Below are 15,462 nucleotides of genomic sequence, written 5' to 3' on the forward strand. Positions count from 1 at the left end.
CAAGCTCTTCACTGCTTTCAACCCTTTGTATATGCTATTCTTTCTGTAGAGAATGTTCATCCTTCCCTGTTCTTTGGTCATCTTCTATGTATCTTTCAGCTCTGTTTAAATATCACTTTTTTTTAAGGGAACCTGACTTCCCAGACAAGGTCACATCTCTCAATTAAATATTCTCATAGTAGGATTCTCAGTTCTAGCACTTACCATAATTTTAATTAAAACAGTACTTTATATCCTTAATTACCGTTGTGTTCCCATCTAGAGTATAAACTCTGTGTAATTAGGCAATATATTTTATTATCTCTGTCTCTTCCCTTGCCCCACCTACCTATATCCCCAGCAGTTCACATAGTGCTTGCATTCAATAAATTTGTTCGAAAGAATCATGTGACCATTCCATAGTGTACAGGCAGTTAATAGCACATCATTATCCATTTGTATGTTACAGATTGATTTTAACTCTAAAATGGATATGAAAGCCATTGAATTTGCTCAAAGTAAAATTTGGGTCTTTAATAAATCTATCTGGACATGATCAGATGTAATATAATTGGTTCTTATGAAATATACTGAAATACATGTAATTGGATTGAATTCAGAAGAGCACATTAATACAGATTACAGAATGCCTTTGCCTCCCTAACAAGACAAATGAACTGTTAAAATACTTACAAAAAGTATTGTTTATTTTCTAGATTCTTCTCTTTCTATAGTTGATTTGCCTCATATAGTCTTTTTTAAAAAAAGTTGAACAATAATTCCAGGTATTTTATTTTAACTTATTTATTGATATTATATTTACACTGAAGAATAATTGTTTTCTAAAATACATGTTTGGATTTTAAATCCCTCATATATCCCTCATATATTCTTAATGTTTCTGATGATCCTCCTTTGCTTACCAGTGTATGGTGTTTGCCTCAGCTGTGTGTCACAACTGGCTGAACTTTGAGACTATTTTAGGATATGTAGTCTTTTGATAGTGTCACTTGGTACTTTAAAAGCTATCAATTACCCATGTGAGATGATCAGTGTTCATTGTCTGAACATCTTATGAATATTTGAGCTTTCATCCTTAATGAATCTGAAAGATGCCTTTGTGCTTCAAACAAAAATAAGCAATGAGACTAAAAGTACATTCTCTCAAACGGGGAAACTAGATTTTAAGTACCTCAAAGGCGGTTCTGTTTGTATACTCCATAATGCCTAATAATATCTTCTTTCTTTTTTTATTGCATACAACCTTAGCAGTTGATTATTGAGTATTTTTTCATTATATTAGTCATGTTTACTTACGCTTCTTATATTCAATTCTCCTAAGAGCTAAGTGTTTTGTAATTATATGGAAAGATAAGAATTCCTTACTAGTAAAAATCCTTTGGAAGTTAATAAAATGTGTCATGGATATAAAAAGCTTATTTCCTCACATTTTTGATAAGATAGCACATATAATTAAGATCCTCATGATCAAAAGAACAGAAACTAACTTTGTAATGTTGGCACTTTCCCCGCCACAATCTGTTCTGCTTCTGTTAATAAGTCAAGTTTTTCTGAGTGGATGAAACAGATGGTAACTGTGATCTACCACTAGAAGGCATTTTCCACCGCCTCGGCTGCACATGACAGGATTTCAGTTCAGGTGTTGTGGGATTCAAATCCAGTTACTTCAGGATTTTTAATATCACAGTTCATTGAGCACTTTTAGTGGTAAGATCTGTTTTTTATAAGTGTGGTAAATTAAATTTTTCTTGGGCTTAAGAGTATTTTAACTTTCTTTATAGGTAATTTAAATCTGGTTGGGGCAGTTTACAGATGTTCGAGTAAAAATCTAAAAAAAAGTTTTAACTTTATCTGAACTTAAAGTCTTACTTATTAAAATAACCTTTTATCCCCACAAGAATATCTGATTAAATCTTCAGGTCAAGAATTATTTTGGGGAGTTTGCTTGCTAGGTATTTAATTAGATTCTGTTTATGTTCATAAAGGTTATATCTAACACTTTAACAATTGGATATTTTGTAAAATTTGAAAGTGATTTAAAATATTGTTTTCACCAAAAATACTTTTGATAGAGGATTACCCCTTTGAGTAAGAAAATTGGGCTTTCTAAGGGCTAGGATGATAACAGTTTTTGAGGAGGGTGATTTTGGTAGGAAGGAAAAGAGAAGACTGCGGAATATTCCCTGAAACTTCTCTTGAGGATGCATCTCTGTTCTTCGATTCAGTGTTTGGGTATTTAAGGATTGGCTCATCAACTGTTTCCTGCCCTTTTTGAAGTGGAAATGTCTTTACCTTTTTTTAAAAAACGTAATATATGTTTATCACAAAAAACATGCAGAGAAAGTGAAATCCTCTGCCAAAAAGCCCTACCCCCCGCCCCAAAATGGGCACTATTTTCTATTTAATATATGTTATTTCAGGCTTTCTGATACCTTTGTAAACCACACAGAAGTGTGTATGCGTGTACACACATATTCCAGTGAGATCATATCCTTGAAGCTGATTTCCTCACTTAATACATCATAGACACATTGCCGTGTCAATATACGTTGATCCGTATTCTTTTTAAAGATGACATTTTCCATTATATGAATGAATTTAATATAACTAGATAACTACTAATGATCATTAAAGTTCTAATTTTTTTCTTTTGCTATCAAAAATGAAATCCTTGTGCATAAATCTTGTCCTATTTCTTTTTTATAATTAACTTTATTGTGGTATAATTAACATAAAATAAAATGTATATTTTTAAATGTTCAGTAAGTTTTGACAGATTTATAGACCCACATAATCACTACCACCAAGTTATGGGACATTTCCATCACTTAGAAGGTTTTTTTTTTAACTGTTCAATTAATCCTCACTTCCTTTCTTAGTGCCAGATAATGGCTGCTCTTTTCTCTCACTATTGATTTGATTTGTCTTCCCTAGAGTTTCACATAAGTGAAATTGTATAGTATATACTCTTTTGTGTCTGGCTTTTTGTATTTACTGTAATGTTTTTGAGATCCATCCATGTTGTCTCCATCAGTAGTTCTCTTTGATGAGTTGTATTCCATTATTTGGATATGTCAAGATTTGTTTATCCATTTACCTACTGATGGATATTTGGGTTGTTGGAGCTTTAGGCTAAAATGAATAAAGCTATTGTGACTATTTATTTGTAAGTCTGTGTAGATACATTTGTTTTCATTTTTCATGAGTAAAAAATAACGTAGGAGTGGAATTGGTGGTCTTATGGTACTTTACAAAAAAGTGCCAAACTCTTTCTAAAGTTACACCATTTGCATGCCCACCAGCATTTGAATAATTTCAGTTGCTTCACTTTCTTGCCAACATTTGGTATCATAAGCCTTTTTAATATTAGCCATTGTAATAATAGTTGTGTAGTGGTGTCTTATTGTGGTTTTAAGATACATTTCCCTGACTTCTAATGACCTTGAGCATGTGCTTATTGGCTATTTGTATAATATAGTTTTTTGTATTTGATTTGAAATTATTTTTTTTCCAAATAGATATCTAGGTATTATAGTGGCATTTTTTTTTTTTTTTGAAAAAGTGTCATTCTCCATTGAATTATCTTCAGCTTTGTTGAACATCATTTTTCATATGTTTGTAGATCTGGCCTATTTTGTTTTTATCGAGATATATATATATACACACATATATGTATGTGTGTATATATATATTTTTGCTAATATGCTGTCTTAATTATTGTAGCTTTATGGTAAGTTTTGAAGTTAGATAGTCTATTCCTCTTTGTTCTTTAAAAATGTTTTTGGTAGTATCAATCCTTTGATTTACACACAAATTTTAGAATAAGCCTATCATTTTATACAAGAAAGCCTGTTATGATTTTTGATTGTGCTTACATTGAATCTTTATAGATCAGTTTGGGAAGAATCGACATTAGTAACATTTGGTCTTCGGATCCATCAGTGTGGTATATTTATTTATTTAGGTCTCCTTTCTCCTAGCAGTATTCTATAGTTCTCAGTGTACATGTCTTGGACATAAAATTTGTTGTTTGTCTTCCTAATGTAAAATGTATTTAAACAAATGACATTTCCATTTCTTGCTAACATAGAGAAATAGACTTAATATTTGAATTTTGATCTTTAGTCTTAGGATCTTGCTTATAAGTTCGAGCTTTTTTGGTAGATTCCTTAGGATTTTATGAACAAAGACAATTTTATTTCTTCCTTTCTAATTTACATGCCTTTCATTTTTTCCCCCCTTATCCACCTTGTTGCAAGTCTAGGACCTCTAGCACAATGTTGAATAGAATTTATTGGGGCAGACATCCTTGTATTGTTCAGTCTTTCACAATTACATTTAAGTTGTAGGTTTATTGTAAATGTACTTGAGCAAGTGGCAGCTGTTCCCTTCTATTCCTAGTTTGCTGGCATCTTCCCCCTTCCCCAACCCCATGCATTAATGTTTACTTTTGTCATATACAGTTGACCTTTGAACAGCAGGATTTGAACTGCACACGTCCATTTATACAAAGATTTTTTTTCAATAAATATACAGTCAGCCATCTGTATCTTCGGGGTTCACACCCATGGATTCAACCAATCGCAGATTGAAAATAGTATATTTTTGACTTGCAGTTGGGAATCTGGATGCCGCGGACTGACTATGCATTGTTCTACACCATTTTATATAAAGAACTTGAACATCCATGAACTTTGGTATCTTTGCAGGAGGTGGGGGGCCTGGAACCAGTTCTCCAGGGATACCAAGGAATAACTGAAGTTTCTGGGGAGTCAAAAGTTATAAATGGATTTCTGACTGCAAGAGATGAATGTCGACATCCCCTACCCCCATGTTGTTCAAGGGTCAACTGTACTGAGATAATTATATGAGTTTTCTTTTTCATTCTGTTGATACGGCCAATTATAATGATTTATTTTTCAAATGTTAAACCCGCTTTGCTTTGCTGGAATAAATTCCACTTGGTCATGATTTTTAAATGTGTACTGCCGGATTAAGTTTGCTAATAATTTATTAAAAATGTTTGAATCTCTAGTCAAGAAAGGTATTTATTTATAGTTTTCTTAAGTCTTTGCCTGGTTTTGTACTGTTCTTATACATTTAGTCCCTTTCCTCAGTTTTCTGAAATAATTTATGTAGGGTTGGTGCTATTTATTCCTAAAATTTTGGTAAAATTCATCAATAAAACCATTTGGGCTTGGGTTTTAGTTGTAGTTGTTGTTTTTTTTAATGAGGAGATCTCAAATTGTGAATTCAACATTTTTAATAGATGTAGAGCTATTTAGTTTTTCTTTTTATACCTTTGTCAGTTTTTGAAATTGTCTTTCAAGGAACTTGTTTATTTAACATAAATTGTTGAATTTATTGTGACGAAATTATTTATAATATTCTCTCATTATTATTTTACTGTTTGTAGGATCTGTAGTCATGTCTTGATATAATGGTAATTTGTGTTTTTTCTCTAAATATTTCTGATCATTCTAGATAGATTATCACTTACTGATTTTTCAAAAATAGTTTTTGAATTGATTTCTCTATATTTTTTGTATTTTATTTCATTGATTTTCATTCTTTCTTGCATTTACTTCCTGTGTGTTCACTTTGCTCTTCTTTTACTTGCTACTTCAGGTAGAATCTTAGACCATTGATTTAAGATCGTTTTGGTTTTTTTTTGACAGAAGCACTTAAAGCTATATATTTCCTTTTGAGCACTAATGTAGCTGTAACCCCCAAATTTTGGTGTTTTGCTTTAAATTTCATTCAGTTCAACATATTTTAAAATTCCCCTTGTAATTTAAGTGTTTTATTTTAGTTTCCAAATATGTGGAAATTTTCTAACTATTTTCTGTCAATGATTTCTGATTTACTTTTGTGTGGCTTTAGAGTTTTAACCAGTAACAGATGAAAGTGGGGCTTCTTTGAGGGGGAAGCTGATGGGAATGATAGAAGGGGCTAGAATGCTGCCTGCTTGTGGAGCTCTTTGCCTATTCTTTATGACTCCTGCAGGGCTCTGAGGTACCTCTAGGGTCTTTATGATACATAATCTGAAACCACGGCCATAGATTGCACAGTAAATTTGGTTAGGTGAAAATGATGCTAAGGCGAAGAAAGTACTTAGAGGAAAGCAACTAGTACATTCATTGTTAAGTAGTTGTCTCAGAATAAGCACTTAAAAAGATTTAGTGTATAATTCAAATATCCAAATAAATGAAACGTTATTGGAAACATACATTATGCAGTATAAATTGAGAATGAGTACCAAGAAGGAAAAAAACAGAAGTGCTTGTCTAGTCCAGATAAAAATATTTAGACCTATACATACTTTTCAGGAATACATAATTTTATTGGTTCTTACAGATTGAGATTTTTATTTAAAAACATTTTTTTTTCCTTAATACACTTTTCACCATTGAAGATAAAGCATTAAAGATAGTTTCTGTTAAATAAGATACAATTATATAGGTCTCTAACAAAATTATTACAGCTAAGTAAAATGATTAAGTCAGTACCTATTGTTACACCGGTAAATATCTTAGGTGAGCATGGAGATGGTTCTTGACAACTACCTAAATGCCCTCTTATCGTTTAGGGATCAAAAAACTGTAGCCCATGAACTAAGAATGGTTTTTACATTTTTTAAAGGGTGTAACACAAAATCAAGAAGGAACTGTGTCAGACTGTGTCAGACTGTGTGGTCCACAAAGCCTAACTTATACTCTCTGGCTCTTTACAGGAAAAGTTTTCTGATGCCTGACTTAGAATAAGAAACAATTCATATTTAAAAAGAGTTTGTTTCACCCTTACAGATCTCTTCAAGAAGGAAAGGATGATAACAATGACTGATAACATAGCATCTTTCTTATCTTTTATCTTATTCAAGGGTCTAAGATCAGGTTTCAGACCTTTTCTCTACAGTTACCCATGTATATTTGAATGGCAGAATTTGGTATCAGCCTCTATTTGAAAACCACCACTATGCAGAGAAGATTTATAATGAACAAGTGGTCCATATATTTTTCAAGAATAGAATTCTTTAGAGTAATATAAATCATGTTAGATTTAGTTTTGTACTATTTATAGGTCAACATTAGTTTTTTTATGTATAGCTTAATTTTTAAAGCTTCTTCAAACCACTTAAACATCTAATTGTGTATATACAAATTATTTTATGTTGATCTATATATTTTTGCAGGATGATTGTCTTTTGAAAGTGTGGTATCCTATGACTGGATGGAAGTCTTCGATTATACCTCAGGATCATCATGAAGTGAAAAGGAGACAGGCGTCTACCCAATTTTCCTTTGTTTACTTGGCACATCCTCGAACTGTTACAGGTTTTTCATGGCGTAAAACTAGCAAGTATATGCCCAGGTTAGAGAAATGTATCACATAACCTTAGTTTTTATATTTACATGTTTGTAAAAATAGGCTCTGGTGTCAACTGCCTGAATTCAGATCCTATTGTTGTTACTAGCTTCATGAACTTTATTAAATTTCTTAGGCACTCTATGCCTCAGTTTTTCTCTGTAAAATGAAGAATCCATTATGAGACTAGAATGTGTTAGTGCATATGAATGCTTAGAATAGGTCTTTGCACATAGTATGTGCTCAGATGGCGCTAGCCTGTATCATTAGCAGTAGCAGCAGTAGTAGAAGATTCTAGGAAGGAAATGTTTGCAAGTAACAGGAAAGCACACCATTGAGGGGAAATAAAACAGTAATAAACTGTCAATAATATGCATGGTGGGAAAGCATGTTATTTATATACAGTCAATAAAGTGGCCAGGTTTTTCTTAGGGCTATCAACAGAACCTTATCAAAGGATTATTATTATAAATTTTTACAGCATCTTTTGAAAATATTTAGAAGATTAAATAAACTACAAAACAGGTCATACAAATGATTCCTGTATTATACAATTCTAAAAGAACGTGCTTAGAAATCTGTATTCATTCTTGAAAGAGGGTTACTTCATCTGCTAGATATATCTGAGAACTGTTTACACATGATGGGAAATCCAGCACACATTATAGAGGTGCTCAGTAAATGATAACGTGGGGAATTTATACATTTTTGGAATAAAATGTTTATTCTTCTTAAGTTATTGGCATTTATTGAAAAAACTTGCAAAACCCTTTACCTTTGACCAAGTTAAATTCATTGTAAGCATTTTTTAAAAGGGAGAATGATTTTTTGTTCTTTCATAATGAGTAGTTAAGTCAGTTCAGCTGCTTGATGCAGTGACATTTTTGCTTGTTTTAACTTAATGGAAATTGATTTATAGTTTGAAATTTTATTTTTCTTACCATTTTATTATGAAGATGCTCATTTGTTTACCTGTTTGTAACTATTTAGATTATATGAAGGTGCAGTTACTACCATAAGCCACATAGTTTAATTACTTTTAATGATCTCTTATTATAGTCATTCTGTAATTTGCAATAATTAGGTTTTCTTTTGTTGTTTAGTTTGTTTTGTTTAGAAGATATTGATATTTCTCCAGAGCCTAGTTTTCAAACAGCACATGTGTAATCTGGCATTCATTTCTCTTTCCTTTGTTAAGACTGCTTCCTAATTTTTGTGATGTTCAGAGCAGTACTGTGTACGATTTCAAGCTCTTTGATCACTCCTTTTTCGTACGGTATAATTTCTGAAGCGGGTGAAGCAATCTATAGTTTCATTTAGCTTAGCTGTTCAAAGTGTGATTTTAATGAATTAAGGTAAGTATCAGGGACAGTTAGGTTGTTCCTATTTTATGATAACTGATTGGAGCCCTATATCCAACCTCTTCCCTTGTAGTAGTACATGGTGTTTGATCACATTATGAAATAGTGTAATCCATTACCATTACTGGAAAAATAACGTAGGTCATACTGTTAGTTTTGCACTAATGTTATCTTTATATGTGAAGAGCCAAATATTAATAGCCTTTAATTGATAGTGTTGATAGTCATAGTAACTTTTGTTTATTTCTCTTTGTCATTAGAGGTTCTGTTTGTAATGTTTTATTAACTTCATGCCAAGATGGTGTCTGCCGCCTCTGGGCAGAAACCTTATTACCAGAAGACTGTCTTTTGGGTGAGCAAATTTGTGAGACTACCACTTCCAGCATTGCCAGCAACCTTACTCATGCTGGAAGACACAAAGACAGAATACAACATGCTCTTGAGGTACTATATTATTTAAGGTGGTAGTTGAATTTTGAAGACGTGCGTCTAGTGAGAATTTATAAACTAAGATGCAGATAGTGCACATGGTATATGTGATGATAAAATTAATAGCAAAGAACTCTCACTTCGCTTGTTAGATTACTCATTTTATGCCACTTAGAAGCCAAATACAGATAGTAATGATCTCAGATAAGTAGTCTAGGTTAATAATGTACATTTAATTCTTTCATTTTGTATGTCAGTTGTGAAAATCTGTAGGAGTAAGCAGTTTTGTAAAGGTTTTACATTTCCTTGAAATTAATTGTAATTAAAAATACTTTGCTTTTGTTTCATTAGGCTTAAATTTTACTTTTATTGTTCTAGTTAAAAATGACTATTTTGGTCCTTAAGAATAACGATATTAAGATATTAGATGCAAGTAAACTTAAATAATTGCTTTATAATTTCCGTGGTTTAATATTTTGAAAGCGAATTAATTTTTCTGATTTTTAAATGTACTATATATGAAATAAAAGTGCTTTCTAACAAAAAAATGTTTTTAAATTGAATTACTAACTGCTATATAAAATAAAAGCAAAAGTATAAGCAAACATACATAACCAGTCATTTGACAGGTTTTTGCTACACTTTAATAATGTTATTAATTCATAATGTTAAAATTGTTTTTAATAGAAAAAAACTAATTGTCTGGCCCATGAGCTCTTTTGCTTTCCGACATCCTTTCCTCTGAAACTCCTAATGGCAACACCTGTACAATTCTACCTGTACTTAAATGATACATTTTGTTCCTTGGAGAAAATAACCGGCCAGTATTATACCAGGCATGCCAATCTAATTAAAACTCATGATAAATGTCAAAGATCAAGTGAAAATAATAAGCATTTTGGAACAGGAGTTCTTTACTGTCCATCTTAAACCTATTATCAAAGAAATGAGCAACTCCATAGCAGGGAAACCAGAGGCAGAGGACACACCATAGAATTGATACTGTTTTCCGCATGAAAAGTCATGAGGTCTGTGGAAAGGAAGGACCAGATGTGTTACTATAATAGAGGAAGAATTGAGAGGATGCTATTTTTATTTGACTAAATATGAGGGACAAAGGAACAAATGGGAAATTATTAGAAAGCATGGTATTGGGGGGTGAGTTAAGTGACAGAATAAAGGAATACTGTGAGGCGGGGTTATGGTGTAGAGAAAGGAAATCATACCAAGAATGACAGAACCCTATATCAAAATAGTTCAGATGATCAAGTATGCTGGTAGAGAGTTTTTATCATACAGACATAACTCAATTTAAACAAATCACATTGGTCAACACTTTTATGTTGTCTTTCCTTGCTGCCCTTATCTAAGTAGGTTCCCCTTGTTCTATATTTTTGTACCCTCTTTTCTATAATAAGGATCATATATTAAAATTTATGCTGACTGTTCTAAGTAAGAATTTAAGGAGAAATATTCTTTCTGGTAGGAAGATTCAGAATTCCCCCAGCCCCCAAAGCTTAAAAGCTTCTGGGAATTTCAAGCTCAGAAATTTCTGGAGATATCCTGAAAAACTGGAGCTTTGAACTCTAATCTCTCAGATGAGGTTTCTGTGAGTAATAATATTAGATTTTGAGCATCATTTTCTCTGCTTTTTAAACTATAAAATATGTGAGAAAACATAGAATATATGTCAGAATTGATTTGCTCTCTTCTAGTTCAAAAAGACTTTCCTTTAAATGTCTGGGGAGTTTTAGAGAGAAAAATCTTGACTCTCAAATAATCAAAAGAACACTCTTTTTTTTTTGGTCAGACACCATGTATGGGAAACTAACAGGGATTGGTTGTAGCAATTATTGTTGTTTTTTTTTTAGATAATGCACCATTTTGAAAAAAAGTTTAAAGAAAAGACAAAGGAGATGTAAGTCCTCTGTTCTTGTACTCTTTTACACTGTGGTGTTCTGACCAGGTGGCGCGCATGACAAGTTCAGACCATTTCCCTACACATGCAATGCCACTGTATTTTCACATTACATGAGCATCAAATCCCCTACTGCAGGTAAAAGTTTTTTTTTTTTTAAGGAGAAAATTTTTTGGACCTACAGTAGAAGCTGAGAAAACATATTCACACTGAAAACCCTGCCTGCCCCCACCCCAATTTGCCAGTTAACATCTTATCATCTGTTTTTTCCCCCTCTTCTGCTCATGTAACTATATCTTTGTTCTCTCCTCCCTTATTTTTGGCTGAGCCATTTGAAAGTAAAGTTGTCACCGACGTCCTTCATTCCCTAAATATTTTACGACATTATGTAAATATTTCAAAATGTGTTCTAATAAAAAGAGGAGATGCCTTCCTAACCATATTACTGTTATCACATGCAAGGAACATGGATGAAATAATATCATCTGATATATAGTTCATATTAAAGTATAGATTTTTTTGATGCATTCTATGGTCATTTCTCTTTAAACTCCTCTGATCTAGAATAGTCCCTGTGTCTCTCAGTTGTCAAAAATAGTCTCTCAGTCTGAAAAGAGTTATCTCTCAGTTTATCTTTTAGAATATCTTATAGTCTGAATATTCATGATAAGGTTTAAGTTAAACAATTTTAGCAAAAATACTAAAGTACATATGAGATGTACTTTTTTATGGGGTTGTTAATTTACAAGTCCTGTTTTTTATGATTTGTTTCATTTTATCAGGGTTGTCATTCAGGAGTTAGAACACCTTGGAGTTTTATTTAACACTGATATTTATTAATAGAACACTACTAGAATATTCTGTGCATTTTATCCTTAGACTGTTATTTCTTTTTACAGAGGACAATATTTTGTTTTGTCTTGTTTTGGTTTTTTGTTTTTATTTTTTATGTTGAATAGATTAGAATATAAATTGGAATTAAGGACATGAATTTTTGAGTTGTCCTATTTTACATCAACTAGTCTGTGTCATGAATTTCAGTTACCCCAAATGAAGAAAACCATTTGTACTTAGAAGTTTGCCTCCCTTCCTGCATTCTTTCTCATTATTATATTTTCCTAACTTTTTAGTAAAGTTTCAAATATTCAGAAGAGTTGGAAGATTAATGCTATGAATGCTCAGTTCCTCCACTTTGATTCAACAATTACTATCATTTTACCACAGTTGCTTTATTTTCTCTCTCTCTACACACACACACATATATGGGTGTGTAAGATTTTTTTTCTAATGTTTTTAAAGTAGATTACACATCACCCTTACATATTTTAGCAAGTATCTCCTAAGAGTAAGGAAATTAATCACATAATCACTATATCATTATTATACCTAAGAAAATAAGATATAATTCCATAATCTCTTAATATTAAGTTCATATTTAAATTTCTCTAAATATCTCAAAAATGTCTTTTATAGTTTCTTTTGTGTTTAGCTTTCTGTTCCAAACCAGAATTCGATAAAAGTTTATGCATTTGGTGTATTTGGTTTTTAAATTAGTAATTTAATTCCATGTAAGTCTGTGCCACTCGTTCTTCATATTTACATTTATCATTAAATTCAATTGAAGTTTTTACAAATCCTGCTAGAGTTCTGTTGACTTGTTTAGCATTTTTTCTGTGTAAGTGTAGAATTGGTCTTTATAAGCACTATAATAATTTTAGACATTAATAATTCATATTGAAATAATTTTTTGTTTTCACAGATATTCCAAGTGTCTTGGTTGGCACTGTATTTAACATTGATGATGGAAATGGGGGCTTTGTAGTTCATTGGTTAAACAATAAGGAATTTCATTTTACATCATCTACTGAAATATTTATGCAGCAATTACGAAAACTTTCTGAAAAGCAAGTAGATCATGAAAGTGATGATGCAGATAGAGAAGATGAGGAACATTCACAGGAGGAAAGAGAGAGGGGTTTACATATGAAACTAGACCATGGTTAGTATCCTGTGCTCAGATTTTTTTTTTTTCAAGGTCACAAGTTTTTGTGGTGCCCCTTTTAGTTTGTAACCCTTTCTTCCTGCTCTTCTTCCTTTTGACTTTTCCAGTCATTCCACAAGTATTTACTGTATGCTTTCTTATAACGTACTAGTTTGAGTAATGTGTTACTTTGGAAGCCATATCCTCTTTTGGGGAACAGGTTTTGCTAACAGTAATAATGATGATAGTGTGAATGAAATTTTGATTTTATCTAAAAGTAAAAAATAGAATAATTTTCAGTTCAGACCAGAAAATAGCTCCCTTCTTTTTTTTCTTTCCTGACCATAGTTGGAAAAGGGATTTAAAGTTCGTAAAGATGGTATGCTATTTATTTCCAGTCTAGTATGTAAATGAATTTTTATTGTATTATTAGTATGTACTGATAAATTTCTATGTATTGATAAGTTTATTTTCTGATTTAGAGTTATCCCTGGACAGAGAATCTGAGGCAGGTACAGGATCATCAGAACATGAAGATGGAGAACGAGAGGGAAGTCCTAGAACTTATTCACGACCTAGTGTATCAATGCCATTGCCTACTGTCCTGCTTGATCGGAAGATCGAAATGCTCCTAACTGAATGGAATAAGAATCCCGATATGCTTTTTACTATTCACCCTGTAGATGGTACCTTTCTAGTGTGGCACATAAAGTATTTGGATGAATATAATCCTGGAATATTTAGACAAGTCCAGGTATATTTTATTGATACAGCAATTATTACAATTTTTATATACATATATAAAAAAGGAAACAGATGCTATGTGGATTTAGCAGGTGTTCAGAATTACTCAAAGATTTTGTTTTTGATGAGCAACTGAGAAGAAAATACTTATTCTTGCAACCAAAGAGGATTAATAACCACAACTTTTACAAATCTGGGTTAATTAGAGTAAAATGAATTTGGCTTTGAAATGTATACTGAATATTCTAATATAGATGTGTTGATATTTTTCACAATATTTTGAAGAAACCTAAGAAACTAACCTAAACATGTGATTCAGGATGAGCCCCCTGGATTATTAACTAAATCCAGCTACCTTTATCTGTTTTCTTTTTGAACTTTAGATTTGTGGTTGTGGTCATTTATACATACAGGCAAAGTATTTGAAACTTTTTTCTCTTTAGTCTTCTCTTAGGCTATGAATAGCAATATATTACATTAATATAGGGAAGGGATTAGATCATAAAAGTTTGAAAATGATACTTTTTGCTAGGAAGCTGAGATTTGGCATTTTGAAAATGGAAGTATTTTTGGAAGACTTTTTGAGAGGTGGCAGACTACTTACCCTGAATCATATATTGTGTTTTTCAGGTTTCTTTTTCTTCTCGGATTCCTGTTGCATTTCCTTCTGGCGATGCAAGCTCTCTTAGTAAAAATATCATGATGTATGCCTGTATAAATGCTACGAAAGATTCTCACCCCACTCTGTTACAAGAAGATATGACGGCTGTAGGCAGTCCTCACAGATCACAGTCACGCTATAGATCACATAGTACAAATATGAACATTCTAGCTCCCACAGTAATGATGGTCTCTAAACACATAGATGGTTCCTTAAATCAGTGGGCAGTTACTTTTGCAGATAAGTCTGCCTTTACTACTGTTCTAACTGTATCTCACAAATTTAGATATTGTGGTCATCGATTTCACCTCAATGACCTGGCATGTCATTCAGTTTTACCACTGTTATTGACATCATCTCATCATAATGCTTTGTTGACTCCTGAATCAGATCATCAGTGGGACCCAGACTATAAATTAAGTAGATTAATGGATCCTGTAAAACATATAAAAGGTTCCTTGAAACAACCTCTTAGAAATGCAGCCACACGTACATTTCATGACCCAAATGCAATCTATAGTGAACTTATTCTATGGCGTGTAGACCCAATAGGACCTTTGTCATACACCGGAGGAGTATCAGAATTGGCTCGAATTAACTCTTTACATACTTCAGCCTTCTCTAATGTAGCCTGGCTTCCAACTCTAATTCCCAGCTATTGTCTTGGTAAGTGTTCATTTTAATGGTGAACTTAATAAAAACTTTAAACTATTATTTATTCTCTACAAAATGGTTTATATTTGTCATTATTAGGAAGACTTTAAAAAGTGTTTAGAACGTAGGCACCAGACATATGTTCAGAATTTGTAGAAGTTTGTTTTTAATCTCTTTGCTCTCATAATCTATTTTCTCTTGAATTTTTTGCTAATAATTTTGTATCCATTAATTATATCTGTTTAGTTATGATTCTTGACCATGGTTATGTCTAAGAAGAAAAGTGACTATTGTATTTCAGCCAATAATAAAAATAAACTGCATGATAATGCAAAGTGTTTATTTTCTC

General features: G+C 32.1%; 1 protein-coding gene across 1 annotated transcript in view; it reads left to right on the forward strand.

Moving 5' to 3' along the window:
• Positions 1–15,462, forward strand: part of DMXL2 (Dmx like 2) — a 108,600-nt gene that overhangs the window by 36,728 nt on the left and 56,410 nt on the right. Inside the window, exons 7-12 of the mRNA XM_039888530.1 lie at positions 7,193–7,371; positions 8,987–9,193; positions 12,628–12,641; positions 12,833–13,072; positions 13,537–13,808; positions 14,429–15,125. Of these exons, the coding sequence (XP_039744464.1) occupies positions 7,193–7,371; positions 8,987–9,193; positions 12,628–12,641; positions 12,833–13,072; positions 13,537–13,808; positions 14,429–15,125 (1,609 nt within the window). The remainder of the gene's footprint in view (positions 1–7,192; positions 7,372–8,986; positions 9,194–12,627; positions 12,642–12,832; positions 13,073–13,536; positions 13,809–14,428; positions 15,126–15,462) is intronic.

The sequence above is a fragment of the Pteropus medius genome, unplaced genomic scaffold (assembly GCF_902729225.1).
Source record: "Pteropus medius unplaced genomic scaffold, Ma_sr-lr_union100, whole genome shotgun sequence".
Classification (NCBI taxonomy): domain Eukaryota; kingdom Metazoa; phylum Chordata; class Mammalia; order Chiroptera; family Pteropodidae; genus Pteropus; species Pteropus medius.